This window comes from Toxotes jaculatrix, chromosome 21 (assembly GCF_017976425.1).
Source record: "Toxotes jaculatrix isolate fToxJac2 chromosome 21, fToxJac2.pri, whole genome shotgun sequence".
NCBI classification, from domain to species: Eukaryota; Metazoa; Chordata; class Actinopteri; family Toxotidae; genus Toxotes; species Toxotes jaculatrix.
Genome location: NC_054414.1, coordinates 20,497,425 through 20,525,414, shown reverse-complemented (window position 1 = coordinate 20,525,414; position 27,990 = coordinate 20,497,425). Strand labels below are relative to the sequence as shown.

General features: G+C 48.5%; 5 protein-coding genes across 6 annotated transcripts; 3 read left to right on the top strand and 2 right to left on the bottom strand.

Moving 5' to 3' along the window:
* The first annotated feature begins 567 nt into the window (after positions 1-567).
* On the top strand, positions 568-4,101 carry acta2 (actin alpha 2, smooth muscle). The gene is made up of 8 exons (XM_041066704.1): positions 568-771; positions 904-1,032; positions 1,123-1,233; positions 1,666-1,750; positions 2,154-2,315; positions 2,404-2,595; positions 2,844-3,025; positions 3,196-4,101. Exons 1-8 carry the CDS (start codon positions 643-645, stop codon positions 3,337-3,339), a joined length of 1,134 nt encoding a protein of 377 aa, XP_040922638.1. The 5' UTR covers positions 568-642; the 3' UTR covers positions 3,340-4,101.
* Positions 4,102-4,592: 491 nt separating this feature from the next.
* Positions 4,593-14,366, bottom strand: stambpl1 (STAM binding protein-like 1). Of its 2 annotated transcripts, XM_041066701.1 has the most exons (13): positions 14,228-14,364; positions 12,151-12,256; positions 11,855-11,983; positions 10,603-10,768; positions 10,428-10,503; positions 9,188-9,283; positions 8,034-8,246; positions 7,740-7,890; positions 7,508-7,632; positions 7,066-7,203; positions 6,374-6,486; positions 6,129-6,228; positions 4,593-5,738 (listed from the first exon to the last, which is right to left on the bottom strand). In XM_041066701.1, exons 3-13 carry the CDS (start codon positions 11,958-11,960, stop codon positions 5,682-5,684), a joined length of 1,341 nt encoding a protein of 446 aa, XP_040922635.1. In that variant the 5' UTR covers positions 11,961-11,983; positions 12,151-12,256; positions 14,228-14,364; the 3' UTR covers positions 4,593-5,681. The 2 variants fall into 2 exon arrangements, with proteins under 2 accessions (XP_040922635.1, XP_040922636.1); XM_041066702.1 differs by lacking the exon at positions 12,151-12,256 and having other exon boundaries at positions 10,603-10,820; positions 14,228-14,366.
* A 1,348-nt stretch (positions 14,367-15,714) lies between these two features.
* On the top strand, positions 15,715-18,266 carry ankrd22 (ankyrin repeat domain 22). The gene is made up of 6 exons (XM_041066706.1): positions 15,715-15,868; positions 16,529-16,720; positions 16,882-16,989; positions 17,099-17,176; positions 17,493-17,591; positions 17,669-18,266. Exons 1-6 carry the CDS (start codon positions 15,848-15,850, stop codon positions 17,744-17,746), a joined length of 576 nt encoding a protein of 191 aa, XP_040922640.1. The 5' UTR covers positions 15,715-15,847; the 3' UTR covers positions 17,747-18,266.
* Positions 18,241-22,932, bottom strand: lipf (lipase, gastric). Its single transcript, XM_041066703.1, has 11 exons — positions 22,777-22,932; positions 22,396-22,552; positions 21,553-21,664; positions 20,866-21,064; positions 20,666-20,775; positions 20,225-20,361; positions 19,884-20,030; positions 19,688-19,759; positions 19,464-19,532; positions 18,936-19,046; positions 18,241-18,595 (listed from the first exon to the last, which is right to left on the bottom strand). Exons 2-11 carry the CDS (start codon positions 22,546-22,548, stop codon positions 18,476-18,478), a joined length of 1,230 nt encoding a protein of 409 aa, XP_040922637.1. The 5' UTR covers positions 22,549-22,552; positions 22,777-22,932; the 3' UTR covers positions 18,241-18,475.
* On the top strand, positions 22,871-27,708 carry rnls (renalase, FAD-dependent amine oxidase). The gene is made up of 7 exons (XM_041066705.1): positions 22,871-23,636; positions 24,327-24,432; positions 24,645-24,787; positions 25,203-25,361; positions 26,854-27,027; positions 27,123-27,298; positions 27,389-27,708. Exons 1-7 carry the CDS (start codon positions 23,519-23,521, stop codon positions 27,545-27,547), a joined length of 1,035 nt encoding a protein of 344 aa, XP_040922639.1. The 5' UTR covers positions 22,871-23,518; the 3' UTR covers positions 27,548-27,708.
* The last annotated feature ends 282 nt before the right edge of the window (positions 27,709-27,990 follow it).

The following is a 27,990-nucleotide window of genomic DNA, read 5'->3' as shown; positions in this document are numbered from 1 at the left end:
CCTCTCCTCCTGTCCTCCTCCTCCTCCTCCTCTCCACCTCCTCCTCTCCTCCTCCACCTTCCATCATCCTGCTCTTCAGACGTCTCTGTCTTTAATTCAGATGAAGTGAATTTCTTCACATCTCACTCTGTCTGTGATTTATTCATTTTCATCAGTCTGATTTTTATCTTTACTTCTTCATGTCCTTTTTTATTGTCTCCTGTTTCTCGTCTTAATGTTTTTCTGCCACAGACAAAAGTAACATCCTTGTTCACAGATGCAGCACAAACAAAAAGTGATTTAAAGAACAGATATTTCGTTATGTTCATATAAAACAAAGAAATTCTCTCGTTCAAGAAGCTGAAAACAAACTGCACTTTATGAGGCTCAGAGCAGGGGTTTCTGGGTAATGAAGAGCGAAGTGTGAGTTCAGTGAATGAGGGCTTATTACTTTTGATGATTTTACACTAATTTTGGTTTTAAACTAATAATAATTTGATGATGGAAACTGTTTTTGTCATTTCACCTCAAACGCTCAGGCAGTCACATGACGTCTTCCCCTGCAGGCGGCCTCAGTCAGTCTGACCATCCGACCTCTCCGTCTCTCCACAGTGTGAGTCAGTGTCGTAGTGTCGTCGCTCGTCCACAGCGCCCCCTGCAGCCATGTGTGATGATGAGGAGAGCACCGCTCTGGTCTGTGATAATGGATCCGGTCTGTGTAAGGCTGGGTTCGCCGGGGACGACGCCCCCAGAGCCGTCTTCCCCTCCATTGTGGGCCGGCCCAGGCACCAGGTGACAGCTGATTGGCCCACACACAGGAACAGGCTAATGCTAACAGCCTCAGCTGGGGGAGGGGGGGGGGGGGGGGGGGTAAGGTCTCCATGACATTAAGCCCTGACCCGTCTCTCTGTCTGTCTGTCTCAGGGAGTGATGGTGGGTATGGGGCAGAAGGACAGCTACGTTGGTGACGAGGCTCAGAGTAAGAGAGGAATCCTCACCCTGAAATACCCCATCGAACACGGCATCATCACCAACTGGGACGACATGGAGAAGGTCTCACAGACGAAAACATCTCCTCATCCCTCCAGACGTTGTTCCCATCGTTAGAATGCTTTATCATGACTCTGCTCTGTGATTGGACAGATCTGGCATCACTCCTTCTACAATGAGCTGCGAGTGGCTCCAGAGGAACATCCCACCCTGCTGACCGAAGCCCCCCTCAACCCCAAGGCCAACAGGGAGAAGATGACACAGGTAACACTGTGCTACACAACTACACAACCACACAGCACTGTGCTGCACAGCACTGCAGTAAATAACACTACATAACAACATAACACATCAGTAGACTGAAGCTCCTCTCAAACCCCAGCGCCAGCAGCGAGATGACCAAGGTACACTAACAATACTACACACACCAGGACACACCAAACCCTCGGTTTGTGTCTCTGACAGGTGGACCAGCGTCGGCCTTACAGGTTAAGCTGATGATCACATCTTTGACTGTTTAAATGCTGACGTGAGTTTCAGCTGTGAACACATGAATGTTCTGTTGTGATCAAACATGCGACTCAGCTGGAACAAAGTTCTGAGGCTTATTTACACTGAAACATTCATTTGTATTATTATGACTTTTATGTTCTTATATCAAAGGAATAATATGTTTATGTTTGTTTCTGTTTCCAGATCATGTTTGAGACCTTTAATGTTCCTGCCATGTACGTGGCCATCCAGGCCGTCCTGTCACTGTACGCCTCTGGACGAACCACAGGTTGGACCACACTCCTCAGACACTCACATCCTCCTCCTCTGTTTAGCTCAGTTCTGTCAGACGCTACGTTCTGCTTGTTTGTGATCGTCTCCACGGCCGTGGTGTCACAGTCTGAGCTCTAATATGCTTTTATGGTGAAAAGCTGCAACAGGAAACGATGCGGTAAATCCACTCTTTACTATTATTTATTTGATTCTGGTGATTTTTGGGAGCATGTTGGTGTTTCTGTCCCTGACCAGGACAGCTTTAGGCTGGGGACAACGTCATGGTCGGACCAGGGTTTGCTGGGAAATGTGTGAATCAGTGAAATGTTTTAAAATGTATTGCGTTTGTATGTGTTCAAAATAACACGTTGACATATTTGTTTGAACGTTTGGAGTTTACATTACAAACCTCTGTCCAGGTATCGTCCTGGACTCCGGCGACGGCGTCACCCACAACGTGCCGATCTACGAGGGTTACGCTCTGCCTCACGCCATCATGAGGTTGGACCTGGCGGGACGTGACCTCACTGACTACCTCATGAAGATCCTAACTGAGCGAGGCTACAGCTTCGTCACCACCGGTACGAGCGGGCACGTTTACCACAGGGTAGGACAGACTGTTGTATGTGTCTCCGGACCTGTCTGACTGTCTGTGTTGTCCCTCTGCAGCGGAGAGAGAGATCGTTCGGGATATTAAGGAGAAGTTGTGTTACGTGGCTCTGGACTTTGAGAACGAGATGGGGACGGCAGCCACCTCGTCCTCTCTGGAGAAGAGCTACGAGCTTCCTGACGGTCAGGTCATCACCATCGGCAACGAGAGGTTCCGCTGCCCTGAGACTCTCTTCCAGCCTTCCTTCATTGGTCAGGCTCCTACCTGTTTACCTTTTTGTTTACCTGCTTGTTCACCTGCTTGTTTACCTGTTTGTTTACCTGTTTGTTTACCTGCTTGTTTACCTGCTTGTTTACCTGTTTGTTTACCTGCTTGTTTACCTGCTTGTTTACCTGTTTGTTTACCTGCTTGTTTACCTGTTTGTTTACCTGCTTGTTTACCTGTTGAAGTCAGCACTTTGACCACCTCTCCAGCCATCGTCTCGTCCTCTGTTGTGCAGGAATGGAGTCGGCTGGTATCCACGAGACGACCTACAACAGCATCATGAAATGTGACATTGACATCCGTAAAGACCTGTACGCCAACAATGTGCTGTCCGGAGGAACCACCATGTACCCGGGTATCGCTGACCGCATGCAGAAGGAGATCACGGCCTTGGCCCCCAGCACCATGAAGATCAAGGTGAGATCTTTGACTGAATCATTCTGTGACTCTGACACCAGACGACATCATTTTACCACGATTAAACTCACCGTGTGCTCGGCTCTTTTCGGTCGTAACCAGGAGCCACAGTTAATATTCAGTAAAACCGCAGTAAGACTTCTCTGACTTGAACTCCCCCTGTCCCTCAGATCATCGCCCCCCCAGAGAGGAAGTACTCTGTGTGGATCGGCGGTTCCATCCTGGCCTCCCTCTCTACCTTCCAGCAGATGTGGATCAGCAAGCAGGAGTACGACGAAGCCGGACCGTCCATCGTCCACCGCAAGTGCTTCTAAAAGATCCATCAGGGTCTTCACGGTCCTTCAGCCCCCCCTTCGGTTTTTAGTTTCAGCTGCAGCACCGTCTTTATTTTAACCCTCACTGAGCACGAGCTAACAGGTCCCAGGTCAGCTCCCCAAAAACAGCCTCACAGGATGACAGCAGGAAGGCCGACGTGTGTGTGGTATTTAGGAAGATGCTAAAAATCACTTCCTGGTAAAATGTTTGTCACGACAGCAGGAAAAAGGAAGTGATGTCGTCTTTTGTAAATCCGGATGTTTTTGGTGAACTGAGCCTTTAAACCATCAGAAAATCCTCAGATTTTCAACTCAAACATCCTCCCTCTCTGTTCACCTCCAAACTGTGAATGTGCCGCTTGTCTTCCCTCTTTAACCCACCTCCACCTCCCTTTGCTCCACCTGCCCCCCGCCCCCTGTCCTCCGTCCTCCATGTTGGTACTGTTTCTTGTCAAAGGGTGTGTTTTTATTTTTGATGAATAAAGCTTGAATGTTGCCCGCTGGTGTTCTCTTCCGTCGTTGGGGAGCTGAACACACCCACACAGTGTTATAATGATGTCGCCAGGTGTATGATGATGTCACACAGCGTATGATATAGTTGTTGAACTCCGGGTAGGTTAGCAGGAGGCGTGGCCTCAAGGTGCTGTCTGCATTACAAACGTGTAGAGAAGTGACAGGTGGAAAAATGTGTGATGTGACGTCAGCGACACGGAAGCGACAGACGACTGCCCCAGGAAGACAATAAAGAGCTCTCATACAGGACACCTGCGTCTGTCTTTATTTCACACCTGGATGTTCCACGTCTTCCAAAGATTCAAACTACGCGGCTTAGTGACAGATGACAGGATCAGGAGACAAAAAGTCATCGCTCAGTTCACCTCAGGAAACTCAGTCTCTGCTGTGCTACAGGTTCACCAGCACCTGTTCCACACTCAGCTTCATGCCCGTCGTCTCCTGTGGACTCTGGCTCTCTAATAACCCCCCCCCCCCACCCCCGCCCCCTGCCCCCGCCCCCCACCTTAGCTGTAGGTGCTAAACACAACCTGAAACGTGACAATGTGAAGTGAATAAAAACTCTCAGTTCAAAGCAGCAGTTGTTTTATTACCAAAACATGGCAGTTAGTTTTAAAATCAGCAGTTCACACACACACACCTGCACATTACAACATCTGCTGGTGCACAAACTGAAAGTCGTCCCGCTGCAGCACAAACAGCGTTCTGCACCTGGAGCTTTGTTAGAGACGCTCGAAAAAAGAGAAAATCTTTTGCTTTTTGAGAAGAAAGTTTGAATAAACGTCTAAAGCTGGAGGGTCGGGCCCCGTGTGAGAGGCTTCTGGGGTGGGTTTCATTTTGAAGAGTCGTTTCCCACGGCTGAGTGAGGACATGACCCTGGACTCACACACAGACCCACAGAGAAGCAGCAGGTCCTGGTGCTGGTCTGGAAAACGGCTGCTCTCTCTGTCAGGTGTGTCGTCCTGTCCTTTACCAGGTGAGACAGCCTGGCTGTCCGTGTGAGTCTGTGTGTGTGTACTTGTATCTTTGTGAGGACCAGTTTGAGGACATTTTGTTCTCCCTAATGTTACGTATTGGTTTTATATTTTTATTTCTTTAAATAATAAAGAAAATCTTTTTTCTTTTTTTTACAGGAAAACGTGCAGTTTGTAGAAACGTCGCAGCCCTGAGTAGTGTCTGCAGGTCCTGCATTCAGAGTGCAGGCATCACCTGACCAATCAGAGGGCAGAGCAGAAGAACGTATGCAGCCTGAGAGGTGAAACCCAGGGCAAATTATAGTTTGTTACTCACTCACTGCTGCTTCTAATCACAGCTGATGATCACTCTGCTCTCTGTGTTTCTGTTCAGAGATCACTGACACTGAACCTGAGGAGGACGGTGTGTGTTCAACGTTTCTTCACATCGAGCTCGTGTGACCTGCTGACGGGAAACATTCATGTGTTGGTTTTTCATGAGAAGGCACTCTGTCACTGCAACTGCCACTGCCATGATATTTGTTATTTCAAATGCACCACGTCTTACACTGCAGGAGAAACTCTGATCCACAAAAAGCAAAACAAAATAGAGATTTATGAGTCTCTACACAACCAGAAGCCGATATCGAAGCCAAACAGGTTCCACAGAAAACAAACAGAAAACCCAACATCGCACAAACGCTTCCTTCAAAGAGTCGAAATCCCTTCAAACGCTGAAATACAGCAAGGTCACACACACACACACACACACACACACACACACACTGAACACACACTCAGAGGCAGGGTGTTCACAGTTTACTCTTGAAAAAATAAAAGCCTGGCAGTAAAGAGACGAACAGCGCCTCCTGTCAGTCACCTGAGGTCCAGCAGACTGATCTTTGAGTCTCTCACCACCACGTGTTTACACACCTGAAAGGGTGAGAGACATACAGAGAGAGAGAGAGAGAGAGAGAGAGGGAGGCTGAGGTTAAATCACTGTGAGCCAGTCTGCATCAATCAGCTCATTTCAAATCTTCAGAGTTAAAACTTCAGGTAAATCCTCTTGTTCTCTGTCTTCTCCAGAGTCAGATGTTTCATCTCTTTGTGTCCAGTGCACAGATGTTTAGCCTAGCTTAGCACAAAGACTAGAACCTGGGGGAAATGTTAGCATAGCTCCATCAAAAGAGAAAAAAATACAGTGGGAAAATTTCAGGCTCCACGAAGTCGACCAATGTGACACAGAAACCACGTGAATGGAAACTGATCTGAACTGATCGGACAGAGAACAGCAGCGACGCAGAGTAACAGAAAAGTCCTCACGGTAAAGAGAGGAGGCTCCTTGGAGTGAGGATGGAAACCTTTCAGTCTGCAGCCAGAAACCTCCGACATCCCCGGAGCAGTCAGCCTGAACACACCAGTGCTGAGGGAGATTGGTTGAGATATGTTGTTGAAAGGGCTGATGGGAACTGTAGTCTACTATGTGTGTGTGTGTGTGTGTGTGTGTGTGTGTGTGTGTGTGTGTGTGTGTGTGCGTGCGTGCGTGCGTGCGTGTGTGTTGGACATACTCGTTGTGTTTGGGAGCGCAGACAATGGCGATGGCCTCCGGCAGCATCAGCTGATACGAACAGTGAGTGTGGAGGTCAACACTGGACAGGAAGGCCGTCTGAGTGGGATGAGTCTGAAACACAAACACACAAACACAAACTGAACAACACAACGATGTTTACTGGCTTATGGGGACACAGACCTGACAAACCTCACCTGTTCACCTGTTCACCTGCTCACCTGTTCACCTGTTCACCTGCTCACCTGTTCACCTGTTCTAGCAACTGCAAAATATGGAGACGTGGTTTTCACTGCGCAGCAACAATGTGAAACAAAGGAAGAGTAAAAACTAATCAAAGACTTATAGACTAACACTACAGCAGCAGAGCAGCAGAGTGAGACCTCTGTCCTTCTGTTCCTATCTCTGTCCCTCCCTCTCTCTACCCATCTGTTGCTCGACCACAGACACTGTTGCCATGGTGATGTTTGATCATGCAAATGAAGGGGAAGAAAAAGTACAATGGAGGTCACTCCTCTGTGTATGTGATGGTGTGTGGTATTTCTGTGTCTGGTTTATATGACGCTGTGGCTCAAGTTTGTGTGCATTTCTTCTGTGTTTGTGTTTGTGTTTAGCGTGTGTCGTGCGTGTATTTCATGGATCTTTAACTCATATGTTTAACGTGTATTTAGCATGTTCAGTGTGTAGCCGTACGTGGATCCAGCCCAGCGTCAGCAGGTTCTGTTGGTCCTGGAAGCTGAACAATTCCTCCACGTTCTCCATGTCGCAGAAATCCGGACCGGCCGACTGTTTCGGGATCACGACATGCGTCAGCACAAACTCGTTGTGTGTCTGAGTACGAGAGACATTCACACAGACAGGAGAGGAAGAATGAGTTGATGAACAACAACAACCATCGCCTCGCCTGAGGGAGTCTTTGGTTGAGCTACTTCAAGCGTGTTCTGCTCTGTACTGGACTCAGTCTTCACACAACCTGGACGGATTCCTCATTGTCTGAAAGCTCTAAGTCTCCTTTACCACCTCTCATCAATGCAGCTGTGACGCGACACTACATCAGACTTGTGGTTCCACACCATTTTCTACCACCATAGACCTAATGTTCCCTGATGTCTGGTCCACGTCTTTGAAGTCTCACCAGTCGTCCACACAGGACCCCACAGGTTTCTATTCCTCTGGCCGTGTTGGAGTCGGCCAGCAGAAGGAAACGATACGTCAGATCTCTGGGAATCACCACCCGCCTCAGGCCTTCCACCCTCTGAGCTGTACACACGAACAACACAAACACACACAGGAACACAAAGGCACATGTAAAGCACATCTGCACATACAGTATATGTATGGGAACATGTGTACATGTATGTACTCACTGTGTACTCCAGCCAGCGTGGCGGCCGGTTGGCTGACGGGAGCAGGCGGTCTGTTTCTGTTAGGATCCACCCCCTGGGATCGTACGCTGTCTCTGATTGGCTGCTGAGACAGACAGGAGCCGTCCGTCACCTCAGGCACTTTGGTCTCCACCTGCAATAAAAACATGTTACTGCAAAAATACTACTAATGCTGCTGATACGTCACAGTAGAATGAGTCTCAGCAGTAAAAGCATTAGCAGTAGCACCAGCTGTAGTAACAGTGGAAGTCGTACTACAGTGTTGCCTGATGATACCTTTTGCTCCGCCTCCTCTCCTCTCCTATTGGCCAGTTCCTGACGCCGCAGCTGGTCCTCAAAGTAACGGAACTGTTCTGATTCAATCTGCATCCGTCGCAGGGCGGCGACACGCTGCCTCTCCCCCTCCAGCAGCAGGAACCTCCTCCTGTCCTCGTCCAATAGGGAGAGGCATTGCAGCTGTTGGCCACACCCATCCACCACCGCCTGGCTCTGAGGAAACACACCTGTACTCGTCATCGTGGGTCTGGCTAGCTTGTTTCAGTTTGTCAGGAAATATCACAGCACCACTGGATCCCACTGGCAAAAGCTGCTTAACTGTTTGACTGTTCAAAAAACTCTGACAGTGAGAATCCAGAGAGTCAGAGGCAAAGTCTGGATACTCCATAACACTGTATAATGGTCACATGACCTTCAGGGGGCTGTTTTCAGAACCCTTTTGTTATGTTTTGAACTCTTCTGTGGATTTTTCGTTTAGTTTAAGTTTTGTTCATAGTTCCTGTTTTATTTTGAAATCATGGCCCTTGTGTATGTTGTCTTGTTCTACTTCCTGTCTTTGTCTTGTTTCCCACCTTTGTGATTGTCTGCCCCGCCCTAATTGGTTTCACCTGTTGCCCATTGTCTTGTGTATTTAAGTCTCGTCGTTTCCCTGTGTCCTTGTCAGTTCGTTTTTGTCTCATGTCTTTGTCTCATGTCTCTTGTTTCCCATCTTGTCGTCGTATCCTCAGTCAGGTTGTGTATTTATTTGTTTCTTGTTAGGTTTTAGCTCCTTGTTCTATCCTGTTGCCTCACTGGAGTGATTTTGTGTTTTTAGTTTTTGTGACTTTTCCCCTGTATGGGTGATCCTTATTTTACTACCTTGTTAAAATAAAAACTATTATTTTTGATTTCGTCTGTAGGGTCGCGTGTTTGGGTCCAAGTCCTTGCTCAAGTCGTGACAGCAGTGGCTAACATTTGTAGCTTGACGGCTGGACTCTGGCCCTGAGGTGCAGTGATGACGAGGAGCTGAATCGAGTGCAGCTGGACTCGTTTGTCCGTCTTCAGTTCTGAAGAAGCTCGAATGTTGATGATCTCATCACAGGTAATAACAGGTAAACACTCACTGCCAATCAAACACATGACACAATCTGACTGGACAACACAAATGCACACACCTGGGCTCTGAGGTACTCGGTGTGTTCCCTGCTGTATTTCTCCTGAAGACGTTTCTTCAGCTCGTCTTTACGAGGAAACGCCACTTCCTGAAGTTTCTACACAGACAGAGAGACACAATACATTTTCCTGCTGCAATCACAAATACTGGAGCAGCTGCTGTGACTCCGCAGGTGCTGACGCATCTGTAGCATCAGGAAGTGAATCTGCCGCCATGCAGCTGAAACACTGTGAAAACAACCTGCCCTGAACTGCAGCAGGTGGAGGGCGTCCTGGACTCACTCCACAGGTGAGAAGACCATCCCCCAAGATCTGGGGACTGGTCTCAGTGGTGTGGGGACTGGTTTCAGAGGTGTGGGGACTGGTCTCAGAGGTGTGGGGACTGGTTTCAGTGGTGTGGGCACTGGTCTCAGAGGTCAGGGGACTGGTTTCAGAGGTGTGGGGACTGGTTTCAGAGGTCAGGGGACTGGTCTCAGAGGTCAGGGGACTGGTTTCAGTGGTGTGGGGACTGGTCTCAGAGGTCAGGGGACTGGTTTCAGTGGTGTGGGGACTGGTCTCAGAGGTCAGGGGACTGGTTTCAGTGGTGTGGGGACTGGTCTCAGTGGTGTGGGGACTGGTCTCAGAGGTCAGGGGACTGGTCTCAGAGGTGTGGGGACTGGTTTCAGAGGTGTGGGGACTGGTCTCAGAGGTGTGGGGACTGGTTTCAGTGGTGTGGGGACTGGTTTCAGTGGTGTGGGGACTGGTTTCAGAGGTCAGGGGACTGGTTTCAGTGGTGTGGGGACTGGTCTCAGAGGTCAGGGGACTGGTTTCAGTGGTGTGGGGACTGGTCTCAGTGGTGTGGGGACTGGTCTCAGTGGTGTGGGGACTGGTCTCAGAGGTCAGGGGACTGGTCTCAGAGGTGTGGGGACTGGTCTCAGAGGTGTGGGGACTGGTTTCAGTGGTGTGGGGACTGGTCTCAGAGGTGTGGGGACTGGTCTCAGAGGTGTGGGGACTGGTCTCAGAGGTGTGGGGACTGGTCTCAGAGGTGTGGGGACTGGTTTCAGTGGTGTGGGGACTGGTTTCAGAGGTCAGGGGACTGGTTTCAGTGGTGTGGGGACTGGTCTCAGAGGTCAGGGGACTGGTTTCAGTGGTGTGGGGACTGGTCTCAGTGGTGTGGGGACTGGTCTCAGAGGTCAGGGGACTGGTCTCAGAGGTCAGGGGACTGGTCTCAGTGGTGTGGGGAGTTCTAAGCAGTGGAGTTACCTTCATGATGAGCTGCTTCTCTGGAACGCTGCACTGCTGGTAGTCTCGGTGACTCGGCAGCTTCTCTACAAACAGACTGAACACAGCTTCATTTCACTTTTTCTGTAAGAGGCTGAAAAAAGAACGGGAATAAGAAGCAGCTGCTGTCGTGACGTCAGCACGTTGTGTTTCTTACGTGATGAACTTGGTGTAGAGGACGTAGGCGTTCTCCAGACTGCCCTCCTCCAGGTACACCGCCGCCATGCGCTCCATCTCCACACCGGAGCGGAAGTAGCGGCGCGGTGCGATGTCCTCGTTGATCTCCACACTGCATCCCATCTTCCCCAGCGCCCGGACACGCTCTGCAGCCGTCAGTGACACGTCAGTGTAGTCTGGTTCTGCTGCCAGCTTCTTCTACACAAACACAGGTTCAGAGAGTGATGACGGCCCCTGGGGGCCGGACTGTGCACCTGACAACATCGTGTTGGATCAAACAAAGCAGTGATGGTTTAAAGGGCCACGCCGTCAATTTTACACATCAGCCTCAGTTTGCATCTTATGGTTAAGATGGATGTGGAGTCCCACCACAGGTGGTGCAGTGCGTCAGATTGTACCTGCTGATGTCACCTGGTTCGTTTTGAATCACAGGGACAATGAGCCACACACAGACTCATAGAACAGGAGTCACATCCAGGTAAAAAAAGACTCTTCTTCTTTCCCTGAAAATAACATCCTCCACCGTAAACGTGTAAAAGGAGAAACCATCCAGCTCTTCCTGAGTGAGAGAGGGACCTCAGCCTTCCTGTCAGATCTCTGTCTACAATCATGTGTCCAAGCTGACGCTCACATTAACATCTGACAGCTGAGCTGAGCTATGTTTTAGGCAGGAGACTGAGATTTCCCGTCCCTGCTGAGAGCCTGAATGCAGCGTTTGTCCCCCCGCTCATTTACATCAGAAGATCCTGGACTGGTTAGAGGAGGAGAATCAGCCCTGTGTTCACCGAGAGCCGGAGGAGAGGATGGACGCAGACATTTAAAAACTACTGAAGGACACAAAGGATGTAAAGAAGGGAGGGACTGAGGGAGCAGGCTAGGACAGAAGGAGAAAGGAGAGGAGGAAAGGAATAAACAGATGAAAAGAAAATAAGTGAGGGAGGGAAATGGAGTGAAAGTCTGGATTTCCTATCAGCTGTGTGTCATGAAGGACATCATGTGACAGTGAGCGGAGGCAGAAAGAACCAGGGACTCTGAGTGTCCAGGCTGGTTCACAGACAGGATGCAGGCTTTTAATTTGAAGGCGCAGATTCACATCCTGCAGAACCATCGACCCTGAAATTTAATGATTTACCTCCGAGGACGTGTTTTTCGTCCCCGGAGAGAGAGTGAGACCCAGAGTGTGACGCTGCGCACAGACCCACAACATGAGTAACACAAGAACACACACTCACCAGCGTATTTAAACTGAAGCCGTGGTCCATGGTGTGTGGGTGTGTGTTGTGTGTGTGTGTGTGTGTGTGTGTGTGTCACTGGTCGGCCCACGACCGGCTTGTCCATCTGCTGCCTCCCATAATGCTTCACTGCAGGGGAGACAAAAGAAACAAGGTGTTTGTCGTCACTCAGAGACTTTTACTGTCAGTTTTGTGTGAAATGTTCCTTTAACTCAGACATTTCCCATAAGCCCCTGGAATCACGCCAGCTTGTCCTTCAGTTTGGCCCACAGTTACCACGACAACCGGTAACTAACCATCCAGTGAGTCATCCACTTTAACAACAGAGAGAAGAAGATGAAGAAAAGGGACAAAGAGGAGGAGAAGACGACGTCCCACTCCTCACAGGGTTCCAACGTCCAACTGATGAAAAACAGAGTGAGGAGCAGATGAGTGAGAGGGTGAATGTAAAAACAACAAACAGTCATCAACACCGTCTGCCTCACCCGACCTGGAGGATGTCACCATGACAACAGGTGCATCCAGCCTGGAGACCAGAGAGACTTGTGTTTCAGTTAGCGAGGCTGTGACTGCAGAAGAAACAAACGTCGCTGTCTGATGTTCGTCTCCAGACGCTGACAACACGAGTCACCTGAGAAGTTTGGTCCTGCTTACACCTGCAAGCGTCTGGAATCCCATAAAATCCAGATGTGCATATTTTTATTAACGATTAATCTGTTGATTATTTGTTGATTAAATTCATCTTGGTTATTAAATAGCAGCAGCATAAAACCCATTCGCGTTCAGAGATCCAGTCCTGGTCCAGGAGGCAGATGAATCACAGCAGTACGTGACGTTTCACCAGTTTAGTGTGGACGAACACGAGTCATCGGTCTCACCTTTACAGAACCGACCTGGACACATGTCCAAGACTTTTAGTCCCGAGAAGTTTGCAAACTGAAGACTAAAACCCTGAGCAGCGAGTTTTTAAAGCCACTGTCTGGTCTCTGTCATGGTGTGAAAATCAAACGCGCCTGAGGTTCACAGCCCACTGAGAAGTTTGTTTCTTATCAGCTGTTTGAGCTGCACAGTTCAGGTGTGTAACACCTGTGAGTGTGCGGTGCAGCCTGCAGGGGGCGCTCACCGCCGCTCAGCCGCAGCACTGTCTCTGACGATTCACTCAAACATCCTGCTCGTCCACATTCCCTCTGCTGCCGCTCGACCTTTGACCTCCTTCAGCTCCACACTCACAGAAAACATGCAGTTACACCTGAACAGGTGACAGGAAACGGGATCCTGTCAGACACGAATCTACTCACCAATCTGACACTTTTAACTCCAGATACCTGAAACATAACCAGTGACGTCCACAGGAAGTGAGGGAGACAATGGAAGACAGTACATAACCATCAATTCATCTGAGTCAGAAAAGAAATCGCCTTCATACGCCATGAACAACCAGCCGATATCCAGAGGGGTGAGAGTTCATGAATGACTGTCGCATTATTCTGAAAAAGCTCAGAATTTCTCCCATTAAAATACACACTGATCCGTGTGTGTGTGCGTGTGTGTGTGTGTGTGTGTGTGTCTTTGTGTGTGTGCGTGTGTGTGTGTGTGTGTGTGTGTGTGTGTGTGTGAGCTTTGTGTCTGATCTGACTTTCAGAAACACCTGACGTGACAGTAACGTGTCAGTTAATTCATCCATCAAAGTATTTTACCAGGACGTGAAGTGGTGAGTAACACGTTGTAATAAGTGAATGAATGAACACGAATCCTGTTTTTTTCTGAATCATATTCCATAAAATCATCACAACCACCTTAATAAATAAATAATAATAAATCAGTTATCTTCTCTTATCTTCTGATTTTCAAAATAAAGTTGTTTAGTTTTGGCCTTTCACTTAAAACTTTAATTCTCTTTCATTTGTCAGTTAAAGGATGAATTTTCAGATTAAAAGCTGTTAATAACTCATACATTAAGGGGAAATTAAATCCCTCAAATCCTGCCTTTCAGAATAAGAGTCAGGGTCAGAGCAGGTGAATACACACGCGCACTGAGGGGATTTTTGGTTCAGTCTGAAACTGATGCTAAAACCACAATGTCCCCTTTCACTGTTCCTGCACCTGGTTTAAGAAAATGTTGAACTGATCCTTTAACTGAGCTGCTTTTTAAATAAAGGTTACATTCAAATATGTGTTTAAATAGAATAATTATACCTGTAAATTATAAATGAGTTATTCTCATTTTGTAGACATGTAATAGATAAAAACATAAACCTGAATAACTGAAGTGAAACTAGAAATCACAGCTCTTCCACTCTGACTCTACTGGTTTCTACTGAGGAAGACCAGAGAGGAGGCAGAAAGCTCCGGGAGGAAGCTGAATGAATTTACCGGTTCGTTGTCGGGTTTATCTCCGCAGCCTATCGGCATCTGGCTCTCACATGTGGGGCGAGAGAGGGAGGCAGAGGCAGAACCCGGGTCACCGCCTCTGAGTTCAGACTGAATCCGGACCCAGTCCCGGGACTAAGACCAGAGCCGGGTTTAAAATGAGCAGAGGTTAAATGCAGGAGAGTGAAGCTCGTAATAAAATGGCTGAAAGCTCCGGCAGCTGCTTCAAACACCGACCGATGTCAGAGATGGTGGAGCTCAGAGATCGTCTCTGCACACAGATGACTCACTCCCACCTTCCGGTTCCAAAGGAGTGGGTGTTGACTCTGCACATGCGCAGTACTGCTGCCAAAGCCAGGAGTATACCAGTGATGATGTCTCACTCATACACGTTTTCCAGGCACTGAGCTGTGAGCCCTGAGCAGCACAGCACAGAGGCCTTCTGGGAGTCTTTCACTTTACTGAAGCGACATTTCAAACACAGCAGACGTGGATTACGACGTCCCTGTTGGTCTGAAGGTGTGGACACCTCCTGAACCCTCAGACCCAGCTCCTGTTTGTCTCCACCGAACCAAACCAGCTCAGCCACGAGCGTCTCTGCAGGTCGAAGTGGAGCTTCCCTGGTCCTGTTCCTGTGGACCAGTGCTGGTGCTGGTTCACAGAGACCTGAACCACCTGAGCCGGAGTCTGCTGGATGGCAGACTCCGGCTCCGGCTCCAGTTTTTGGATCATATGATCTTCATTCTTCTTTTTTCCTTTACTGGTTTGATTTAATGTCTAAAAAACAAACAAACCAAAAAAAAAACAACAAAAACTTTTTCATGACAAACTGCAAACATTTTTCAAATATATGAAAAACAGACAAAATAAATCCAACAAATCCTTCAGATAAATTATTTTAAATTAAATCTGTTATGGAACAGAAAGAAAAAAAAAAACAAACAAAACAAACTGTCCACAGACTGATCCAGGATCAGCAAAACCACACAACTGTTTTCGTCTTTTTGTTTTATTTGTTGTTGTTGTTGTTATTTGTCTTTCAGCAGCGTTTGATTGGTTAAAAAAATCAAAGTGACAGGAAACTGTGAGCCAGTCTGTGTGACTCAGGCCTGATTCCAGCTGTAAAGCTGATCCTGTGTCAGCCTCAGTCTCAGATCATCAGGTTTCTAACAGGAAGTCAGAGAAAAGGTCAGACCGGATCAGACCGGATCAGATCACCGATCTGTGCCTGAAACAGTGAAAACCTTTAAACGGCTCTGTCACGTCAGTCAGGTGTTTCCACAGGTTTGATGTGTCAAACCAACACAGTGAGATGAGGGGAGACAGGAAGCAAGAAGGGTTTGACTTCAAAATAAAAGCAGACACTCTGAAGGTCACTGTTCTGGATCAAAACTGAAAATGTTTCGCTCAGATTTTCACGACTGCTCCTCAGCCGTGACGTGATTTAATGATGATGAAGGTAAAGACCTGAATATCATCATCACCATCACTGCCTGTCTCCATGTGTCCTTTTGTTTAATTGAGCTGCTCTGCCTCTTTTATTTCGTGACGTGGGACCGGAAGTGTGTGTGTGCTGTCGGTGTCGGTGTGTTGACCTGTCCAGGTGTGTTCCTGCCTGCCGCCATGGGGCTGGTTTACTCTGAGGTAAGAAGTTTTCTGTTATCAACGGTTTTATTCTTTAATCAGGTGATTTTATTTTGCCTGTGGTTTTATCGAACGCACTTCCGGTCTGGACAGGTGAGTTTAGCTTAGCACGAGACAAAACACAATATCACAGTCACGAGAAAGCTTGTTAGGAGAAGCGGTGGGAAGTAACTAAGTACAGGTACTCAGTGCTTCGCGGTTACTACCCGCGTGCGTACCTGAGTATTGGTGTTCTTGCCTCCTGAGCCAGTCTGGTGCTTCTTTAAGTCTGGTTTAAGTGTAGTTTAAGTTTCACAGTGAGAACGGTCCACACCTGGTGTTTCAGGTGTTTGAGGATCCAGGTTTCATCCTGTCCCTGTAAACAGCTGTTTACCTGTGAGTGTTTCATTCTGCTCAGAGAAATGTCCTCCAACCTGTTTTGTCCAGCCTGAGCTCAGGTGGTGGAGCAGCTCGGGGCCGTCTCACATCTCTTCAGAATAGTTGTAATAGTTGTTAAATACTTTTACTTTAAAGGTCAGGTGAGGTTCAAATGTGTGTGTGAGATTTTCCAGTTTGATATCAGGAGCAAACTGGTTTATTTAGGATGTGTGAGGTTGGGTTGGTGTGTCGTGTGTCCACTGAGAGTGTGTCTCTTGTGTCTCTCGTGTCCCCACCATCCAGCCGGCCTGTCAGTCAGCGTATGATGGAGACGTCCATCAGCTCTATCGCCTCCTGAGCAATGATCCATCTAACCTGAATGTTCAGGACGAACACACCGGGGACACGCCCCTCATTGCTGCCTGTCGCCATGGCAACCTGACAGTGGTCAAATACCTGCTGGATAACCGGGCCGACGTCCACCTGACCAATAAGGTGCTCTCACCTGATGATGTCATCAGGGAGGACAGATGGAAAATACTGAGCTGGTTTATCTGTCTCAAATTCAACTAAGCTTTATTAACATGAATGTTCAAGTCATTTCACTTGGGAATTCACATGATCACAGGTATAACTCACCTGTGTCTGCGTCTCAGAAACAGAGGACCTGTCTCCACTATGTGTCCAAGAGAACCTTCTCTCTGCTGGATTACCTGATGATCGCCATCCTGATGCCCGTCCTGCTGCTCGGATACTTCCTCATGGTACGTTCCTTTACAGCTGGCACCTGATGTTCCGTCCGTCATGACCTCAGTTAAATAAAGTTAGAATGAATAAAGCAGTTAATGCACATTTTGCATGTGTGTGTTGTAGCTGCAGAAGCAGAGGCAGAATGTGAAGCTGATGGAGGCCGTGCTGAGCAGCAGTGTCAGCGTCAACGCCGTCGACTACGTGAGTCAAGTCGGTTTTGTTTATATAGCAAATCATAACACAAGTGATCTCACAACACTGCAGGAGAGAGAAGCTGACAGGTTAGTGACGTGTTACTGGAACATGAGAGGGGACCCCGGTGCATCATGGGAAGTTCCCTGGCAGTGTCAGCCTATAGCAGCATAACTAGGGGGTGGTTCAAGGCAAATGGACACTGTTCAGTCTTAGCTGTGTGTGTGTGTGTGTGTGTTTCCCTCGTGTGTAATCATGTTAAATTCATCACATTCTGTTTGTTCAGTCTGACATGGTCCTGGTGCATTTCCTGTTTCCTGTGCAGAGAGGAAACACAGCGCTTCATTACGTCTGTCAGAGGAAAAGTCACCGCCTGGTTCCTCTTCTGCTCCACAGAAACGCCGACACCAGCATCAAGAATAACGTACGTATGAACGCGACCTCAAACGCACAATGTCGCCGACGACACACCACGCATCTGAATCCGTTTGTTTTCTGTAGGACGGAGAAACGCCGCTGGACATCGCCACCAGACTGAAGTTCACCAAGATCATCAACATGCTGAAGAAGACACAGTGATGACAGAAAGACAGACAGGGGACAGAAAGACAGACTGAGAGACGGACTGAGGGAGACAGACTGACCCAGTCCTCCAGGTGCTTGTTTTCAGCCACTTCCTGGTGATGGCTTTTTTACCCTCCAACATTATTCTGAATATATTTGTCCCCTGGACTTTCCATTCCCAGGTGCATAAATGTAAACGTCTTTAAATTCTGCCACTAAGGAACAACACAGGGACGTCCCCAAAGTCTGTGAGAATGATTGGCTTTATTTTCTCCACAGTCTCGTGTCCTTAGACTCAGTATGTTCTGCCAACACTTCTCTCTCCATGAGGGGGAACCTGTCATTTTGTCCACAGTGGGGCGTCGACAGTCAGACTAAACCAGATGACAACACATAAGTTTCCTCTGCTTCCAGCCTTCATGCTAAGCTAGGCTAATAATGTGTGGAGCTGAACCTGAACCTTCCTTTTCTCTTTTCCTGTAGCTGGTTATAAAAAACAGACACATTCGTTTAGAATTTGAATTTATTTGACAGTTTAATAAAAACTGGTTTAAAATTAAAGATTAAAATGTTGAAGAAATCACGTTAAAGCCACAGTCAGTGATCTGAATGTAAAAAAGGGCTAGCTCCGCCCACCACAGTTAAAGCCATGTGATTGGACGCTCCATCGCAACAGCCGGGACCCTGTCCAGCAGCTGGTCTCAGGTGTGTCAGCCATCTCAGGCCGTCCTCGTCCTCGTACCTCTAATGCTCCTGCAGCAGCTTCAGGATGGAGGGAAACATCTGCTCAGGAGCATCCAGACCCCAGATAAAATCCAGATGTTCCCAGTGTTCAATGTGCTGGTGGAAAACCAGGTTAGACACCTGCAGACAGAGAGACAGACAGGCAGAGAGAGAGACGGGCAGAAAGAGACAGGCAGAGAGACAGGCAGAGAGAGAGAGAGAGACTGTTTAAACATGTTTCTTTTATTCTGTGTCCTGATGATGATTTCATCTTCATCATGTGGTGATGTCGGTGTGACCAACATGGTGTCTATCAGTGTACTGTATGCCTGGAAGTGTGTGGACACACACACACACACACACACACGCCTGGAAGCTGCAGCTCCTCTGACGTCCACCAGGTGCTGCTGTGATCTCACTCTGCTGAGGAGAGGAACGTCATCACCTGTGAACTTTGACCTCGTTGTACCAGAGGACTCACCTGGGTGAGGAGGACAGCCACGTCTTTGGGGTCCGCCAGCGTATCCTGTCCCCCTGAAAACAGAGCTGTAGGAACCTTCATGTCCTGGACCCGGTACTGAGGGGGAGTGGACTGAGACGGGACACATGGAGGACACAGACACATGAACAGATTCAAAGAGAATTCAGATCAGGGTAAGACAAAGACCTGGTCTGATCCCCTGCAACAAGGGAAACCAAAACATGACGACGTGGAGACGACCTGGTCTGAGAGATCAGCCGCCCTCACGCTGTGATCATCCATCGATATTTACTCCTGATCAGAACGGTTCCTGATCGTTTCACGTCTCTGTGCTTCACTAACGTTCTAACGTCACAGGTTCCACGTCTGATTCCAACAAAGGAACCAAACCTTTGGACAGAACGTCGGTCCAGTCCTGAATCCACTGCACAAAGACCTGGACTGCTCTCATTAACAGTCTCACTTTCAGGTTTCAGAGGGACAGGACTCTGCTGAGTCCTGGTTCGGTCTCACCTGGTTCAGTCTCACCTGGTTGTAGTGTTTCATGTTTCCTTCAGCTCCAAAGTCAAACGCCATCAGTTTCCCTCCATGAACGGCCTGAAACAACATCAGCAACTTGGATAAACCTGACAACAGCAACAACAACAGCAACAACAACAACAACAACAACAGCAACAACAGAATACTGATCTGGATCTGGTGCGTGTCACCCAGAGGCCGACACAGTAGCAGGTCCAGTCTGTGTGTGGTACCTGGGCCCAGTGGACCATGTTCTGGACTGAGGTCCCAGCAGGACAGTGGGTGGTGTAGACCGGAGTCCGAGTCTGGAAACAAACAGCTGTGTTCGTTCACACTCCTCTTATCAATCATGATTATTGATTTCTAGTTATCGATGGTTTAACGCGTCAGTCACATGGTCGTGAACAGGCGGAGCTTCCTGATACAAACCATGTTGAGGTTTTTCTCGTCGAAGCCGCAGAGGACGAAGAAGAGGTTTCCACAGAGCTCGCTGAGAAGCTGCTTTGCACACACGTGTTCGGCCAACCACTCGATCAGCTGACTCTGAGGCAGGAAGTCCTGCCTACCAAACAGTTCCTACAGGGGGGCGACGCCAAACACGGCATCAACACATCATCAATACATCAACAAGTCAGATTATCAATTATCAATATCAATCAAACAGTCTGTCAAACAATCGAATGATAATCAGTCAATTAATTAATCAATCAGTGAACCAACTGATCCTGGACTAATCATCAGGTGATCGTTAGCAGGTGATCAGGTGTTACCCAGATGAGGCCGTCTGGGATGACGGACAGTTTGGTCATGGGGCTGCTGGTGAAGGCCACGGTCGCCACAGGAGCCAAACCGAAGAACAGCCTAATCTTACTGGCCAGTTCAGGCAGCGTGGAGAACGCTATGAATGCTGGGAAATAAGAAAGACAGTTAGAGTTTAGTGCAGTACTTATGGTGCAGGTATGGAAGCCTGTGAGTGTCTCACAGCTTCAGCCTCGTCTGTCGTCACCTTCACCCTCCGTTAGCTTCATGAACTCTAACACAACCAAACACTAACGTTTCTCCAGGAGACGGACGGTGGAGGACGACAAAGACCGGGACTGTGAGACCAGAGACCAGGTTCACATCATCCCGTCTGTGGTTCAGCTTCAAATAAACAGGTTGAACTGTTTCTGTGTTAAACCAGTGTGTGTGTGTGTGTGTGTGTGTGTTACCTATAGTGGTTCCCTGAGAGTGTCCGATGTAGTAGATCTGTTCCTGCCCCGTCACCTTCAGGATGTGGTTTACAACAGCTGGAAGATCCTTCAGAGCCATCTCATCATAACTACAGACACACAGGTCGACAGGTGCTGTGATGTCAGACAGGTGCTGTGGTGTCAGACAGGTGCTGTGGTGTCAGACAGGTGTTTTGTACCTGAACCTCCAGAAGTCCTCCTGGTCTGGTCTGAGGGTCTGGTGTTTCCGGGACCAGGTGTTTCCTCGGCTGTTTCCCATCCACACGTCGTACCCGGCGTCGGCCAGCACGTATCCCAGACTGGAGTTTGGCAGGTTGGTGATCCAGTTACTGCCGGCAGCCAGGAGGCCATGCTGGAGCAACACCGCCGGCCTCGGACCTGCAGCACAAAGACCAGGAACTGTGATGGAAGAGCTGCTGAGCAAACAGCAGCAGAAACACAGTTATTGTTTGTTGCTCAGTAAAAACAGTGTTGAAGTTTCAGAATGAAGTTCATCTGTTGGACAGGACTGGCTGAACGTCTGTACTGGTTAGTTACTGGTTAGTTACCAGTTTTTCAGACCAGGACTCTGTTCCCTTCCACAAAACCCAGAACTTAACTCTGCCCGTCCTCTGTGAGCTCAGCTGTTTCCATGGTGACAGAATGATGCTGATGTGACAGTTTCACCATCAAACTGTCTCACACACATTTCAGGGGAAAGTTCAGCCGTTGAAAAGAGGAAGTGAAGGTCTGATGACTTTCAGCTTCAGGTTCCTTCTCAAAGACTCAGGGTCACGGGATCAGGACAGAGTCCGTCACCGGGTCGTACACTCACAGGTACCCAACAGATCACCTGAGTGGTCCTCACAATGACAGCAGAGTCTGACCTGGAGTGTGTCTGAGTCCGTGTGGGATCCTGTTCACGGTCAGGATGTACCCGTCCTCCGTCAGCACCTCGTGTTCCTCAGCAGGGTAGCCCCAGCGTCTGATTATCTCCGTCTGAACGCAGGAACACACACATTCAGTCTCTGAAACGTGAAAAGACTCTGAGCGCGTCAGAGGAGGCGTCTGAAACATCAGTGATCAGCAGCATTTTATTGTTCTGTTGATTGATTAATCGATTAATCGAGTGGTTGTTTCAGATGCACATACATCCATAAACTGTCTCCTTCAAAAATCTTTTATTCAGGAAATGATCCGATGACGTGGTCAGATAAAGGTGAAGATTTGTGTGTGTGTGTGTGTGTGTGTGTGTGTGTGTGTGTGTGTGTACACAGAGGGACACTCTTCCTGCAAGGCAGAACTGTGGGTTAACAGTATGACTCTGTGCTGCGTTGGCTGATAAGAGGGACAAAGGTTGTCATGTGACCAGTCTGTCACATGTTTGTTTCTGATTTATTCAATGCCTCAGATCAGCTTTTATTTTGAAAAATTGTACTTGTAGGTGGGGCTTATTAACGTCTGAGTCCATCTGACCACAACAACATCAGATACAATAATAATCAATAATCTCCTGTTCCTCATCAGACTGGAGGAGGACCAGGAGTGAAACAGGAACCAGGAGCCAGGTAAACATCCTGGACCTGACAGGAGGAAGACGTCTCTGACCTCTGACCCTCCTCAGGAACTCGTCATGGTCTACAGACCTGAGAATAAAAGTCCTGACGCGCTGAGGCTCAGGTTCCCTGAGGTTCCCTGAAGGTTCCCTGACAGTAGCTGCTGGTACTCACAATGTTCATGTGCACTTCAGGGTCCAGCTCCCGCTGTGGTTTATCGGAGCGTCGGTGGACGTCAGACAGCCTCAGGAAAGACGATGGGACGGTCGGTCCAGTGTGGACGAGACCAGAGAGGACCAGCAAACACACCACAACACACAACATCATCAGCCTGAGCGCGCGCGCGCGCACACACACACACACACACACACACACACACACACACACAGCTTCCGTTAAAGCACGGTGAACATGAACAGAATATTTCACGGTTGTTAAGTTTGACGTGTTTCTGCTTCCGTCGTTCACGCGGTGACGCTGCACGTTAACAGTCACTGTTAATAACAACTCGGTAATAACGAAGTAACGACACGTTAATAACGTCAGTGGACTCACCTGTGCGCGCGCCCTGATGATCTCTGCCGAGCTGCGCCCCCTCGGAGACTTTTTTACCTCGCGGGACGGAAGAGAGCGACCATGACGTCAGAGGGAGAACCTCTCTGTGATTGGTCAGAGCGGGTCTGTTTATTAACCCTCTGTTTTCTGATCGAATTTTCTCCCTGATCGAATCAGCACAGACCGGAAACAGAAACCGAACTGAGACCGGAAACGATAAGAGAAGGAACAAAAACTGAAATGTAAATAAAACAATCATCACAGAATGATGATGATGATGGAAATATAACGAAAGAGAAAAAGTGTTTTAAGGTTTGTTTGATTATTTCTCTGAAAAGTGTACAAAAGGGAATCCTTCAAAATAAAAGCACAACTTGTCACAGAACAGAAACCAATGAAATGAAATGAAAGAAAATCCCCAAAAATCTGATTTATAACAAAGCATAAACCCACAGGAGGAACTGGTTTTATTTTGGTTCGCTCTACTATGAATTTGTCTTTTTCCTCTGTGATCCTTGATTTAGTTGGAGGAGACACGTTTATTTTGAAAATCGCAGTCGTGTTGATCCGGTCAGGCTCCCGGGATAGTTTTTGTTGGTCCGTCTGTTTTCGGCTTTGTTATAACACAGGAGGCGGGTTTAAGTGCGGCTCTGGACCCAAAGACATGCCGGACTGGCACGGTTAGACCCGGGTCGGATTCAGGTGTGCAGAGTTTGCACGGCTGCGGGGGTTCCGTGCTAAAATGTCCCGGGTTCTGATCGTCGGAGCCGGCCTCACCGGCAGCCTCTGCGCGTGTCTGCTGAGGAGAGAGCTGCAGAATAAAGTTCAGATTGTGGTGTGGGACAAAGCGCGAGGCTCAGGTGAGTCTGTCACGAGCCGCGTTCAGATCTCCGTTCAAAAATCTGAGAATTTAATGATTCGAGCTTCCGGCTGAACTTGGACCGACGCTGCAGAGTCAGGGGAGACACCAGAGGTCAGACCAGAACTAACATGGCTGAAAAACACTTCTACTTTTCTTTAATTCGCTTTACGTCACATCTCCGTTCAGAGGAATTCATATTTCCACGCTGCAGAACACGAGGGAAGAAAGTGTCAGTGTTAGAGGAATTAAACCATCCGTAAGTCTGACTTCATTTTAATACGATCACAGCTGTTTAACTCGCCCTCTGATTGGCCCACTTCAGTCTGCAGGACCGTGCTTCAGTGAAGTGAGAGTCACCGAAATGAACAGAAAACTAGTCTGTCTGCTGCAGAGAGACAGGCAGAATAAATCCTGTCAGTCAAATCTTCCACTGCAGAGAACAGTTCAGCTTTCTGTAAACTGTGTCTGGTCTGCTGCTGTCCTCAGCCCTGTCTCTGAGGACACTGGACAGTGATGACATTTCTTAACTCTTCTTACTGCTTCACTTTGTGTAAGTGCACCTAAAAGTAGTGAGATTTCTTATGGAGTTTTGTGTGTAGGTAGGGGTGGAACAGAGTTCTGTGCAGTGAGTCAGCTGGTAGCTTTACTCATTAACAGAGGACTAAACCTGTCTGTCTCTGTCTCTCAGGAGGTAGGATGTCCACCAGTCGCTCTCCTGACCCGTCGTCTCACTCTGCTGATCTCGGAGCTCAGTACATCACCGCCACACCGGCCTATGCCAAGTCACACCACAGGTAGGACACACCGCAGGTAGGACACACCTGTCTGTATCACTGCAGAAATACCAAGAGCCACAGACAGAAACATTAAACTGGTCTGCAGCGTGTTGGTGGATTATCAGAGTAACAGAGACGCCCTGAACACTGAGCAGCACAAACTGAGCTCCATTTATCTCCATATATACACATATTTGTGTGTGTGTGTGTGTGTGTGTGTGTGTTTGCAGCTTCTACTCTGAGCTGCTGTCCTCAGGCGTCCTGCAGCCTCTCCACGGTCTGATCGAAGGCCTGAAGCAGAAGGACGACAGCAAGAACTACGTGACGCCACTGGGCATGTCCAGTGTGGTCAAACACTTCCTGTCTGAGTCAGGTAAACACCTACCTGTTCACCTGTCCAATCAGTTTTTCTCTGACCTGAAAGTTCACATCTGAACCTTCAAGGCTCGATTAGTCCGTGAAATGTTTTGTGGTAGATGACTCTCCTCAGTGTCTCACAGACGACCGTCCACAACCAGAGACATTCACTTTATTTTGAAAGAAATCCAGTAACGTCAGTAAAGACACTTGGACCTGAGGGGACGCGGTTTGCCGTTTGTCCACCGAGTCCTTCTCTTTGTGTTTGAGTCTCAGGTTTGGATGTAGGTCGGACTGAGCGTGTGACGTCAGGTGGAGCTCGTCTCTGCTCTTTGTGTGAGACCTGAGTCTGTGAACTGATCTGAAGTCAGCGTTGGACCAGGAACCGAAGACAGCAGCAGTTTTAAGATTCTGTGTCTTTTCTGTGTCAGGAGCTGATTTGTTCTTTGAGCATCATGTGACCGGCCTCTACCGCCGTGGTGCATCGTGGGAGGTTGAGAGGAAGGCCGGAGGCAGTGAGACGTTTGACGCTGTCGTCCTGACGATGCCGGTCCCTCAGATTCTGCAGCTGCAGGGAGACCTGGGACACCGTGAGTAACAAAATTTGTCCACACAACCATTGAAAGATATGTACACAAACACACACACACTCTCTGAGAGGCTGGGAAATGGAAGGAGGACCGGGGACAGGGAGTTGGACAGGGACCCTGCAGGTCATAAAGTTCCTTAGAAACTTGTCCCCAACGTGTCCTATTACCTTATTACCTGTGTATTGATTAACAGTGACTCAGCAGACTGAACCACCTTTAACATGATGTGTTCACTGCAAACAGGAAGTTTGAATGTGACGTGATTTAAACTGGTTATTTATGAAGAAGATGATCAGAACTGTGGCTGTGTGTCGTCCCGTGTGTCGTCCCGTGTGTCGTCCCGTGTGTCGTCCTGCACAGTTTGATTGGTGACATCACTTCCTGTTAGTGCAGAGCAGTTGAATGCACTGGGGTCTGACTGGACACTGGAACTGGGACGCTGCTGCAGTGACTCAGTTTCACCACACAGGGGCAGAAGGCTCAAATCCAGCTGCTGTGATGTCACAATGACTTTAAAACCACTCACTGATTTATTTAATCAGTTATTAATCACATTGATCATCTCATCACTGAGGCAGTTATTGATCAGCCAAACCTTTATATTGTTGAATGTTTATTTTGAAGATGTTCAGAGTTCAGAGGACACCTCCTCTCCTCAGAGACCTGTCCACCTCAGAAAGACCCCAGAGTCCAAAACCTGATCCCAGACCAGCACACACACACACACACACACACAGGATCAATACACACTCATGATAAATCACTTTCCTGGCCTCTGATTGGTTGATGGTTAACACACACTGCAGAACATTCTGGATTGTCTGTGTGTGTGTGTGTGTGTGTGTGCGCACGTGCTGCAGACAAAGGCTCCTTCATATGTGTGTGTGTCTCTCCAGATGATGATGTCATCTTCAGCTCATCTGATTGGCTGACAGGGGACAGCGCCCATTTCCTCTCTGCTGAGACACACACACACACACACACACACACACACAGACAGTAATGCACACTCACACTCAGGTTATTATTAGATACACTGACTGCGCGCGCGCGTGTGTGTGTGTGTGTGTGTGTGGTCTACAGAGAATTTGAAAGCAGTGTAAAGATTAAAACCATGAACAGAAATCAGACTGAGATGATGTTTGAACCATCTGCTTTAACCAGGGTTTAGTTACCCAGTTAGTTGTCAGTTAACCAAATGCAAGGTGATTCAGCTACAATAAAAAGTCAATTAGCAAAGACAAAGACGGAGACAGTATGTAAATCACACCTGCAGGGCTGAACGTGTCCACGAGCTTCAGAGACGACCGACAGCTGCACTTTGTGTCCAAACACTGTCGTAACAGAGGCTCGGTCTCAGTCTGTGGGTCAAGCTGAAGTAACATTGGATCCTACGTTTCCCATGATGCAGCTGGGTAGAGTCTTACAATAGACCTCTCTGCCTGGTAAACAAGCACTTGACTGTCTCCCTCTGTGTCTTTCTGTCTCTCAGTGCTGTCTGTCCAGCAGAGACAGAAGTTAGACGGGGTCGAGTACTCGTCTCGTTTCGCCGTCGCTCTTTTCTTCTCTCCGGACGTCGTCCTCAGTTTCCCCTGGGCGGCTCGCTACGTCACAGACAGTCCCTGCATCCGCTACATCGCTGTGGACTCCCGCAAACGCAAAGCAGGTCTGTCTTCTTCTTCAGTTTTGTATTGTCTCAGATGAGATCCAGGATCATTTACCTGTTTCTGACACACTCAGTGTCCACGTCTGTCCAATCAGATGCTGCCGGTCTCGGTCCGTCCCTCGTCATACACACCAGCGTCCAGTTTGGCCTGGAGCACTTGGAGCGAGACAAGGAGGACGTCCAGCCCATCATCTTACAGGAGCTCCACAAGCTGCTCCCTGGTCTGCCTCAGCCAATCAGCATCAAGTGTCAAAAGTGGAGGTACTCCCAGGTGAGTCGTCACACCTGAGAAATCCCGCTGACCCTGAATTCCTTGACTGAGGGAGCGTTTCATTTGTGGTGCCTCTCGTCCCTCCTGCAGGTGCTGACCTCAGTGCCGGACTGTCCGGGTCACATGACCATCGTCAACCTGCCGCTGCTCATCTGCGGCGGTGACGCGTTCAGTCATTCCAACTTCGATGGATGCGTGGAGTCCGCACTGAGCATGCTCAGTGTGCTGAAGGACTCGCTGACGCCGTGACAGGAAGTCATCAGGGCTGTGGACAAGTTTCAGAGTCCAACAGTAGGATCCGACTGGATACTGACAGTATCAGTAATCAATGATCAGGATCAATACGTTAACGGTTTGATTAGAACTGAGATTATTTCAGGTTTTAAATAAACAAACTGATAAATTTAAAATTTAATGTTTTCTGTGTCCTGTGGAAATAACAGACGTCTGTCTTCTTATGTGAGGTTCAACGTAAACCTGGCCCTGTCAGACTGAGCCCTGTCAGACTGAGTCCTGTCAGACTGAGTCCTGTCAGACTGAGTCCTGTCAGACTGAGCCCTGTCAGACTGAGTCCTGACTGAGCCCCTTCAGACTGAGTCCTGAGTCCTGACTGAGCCCTGTCAGACTGAGTCCTGTCAGACTGAGCCCTGTCAGACTGAGTCCTGACTGAGCCCCGTCAGACTGAGCCCCGT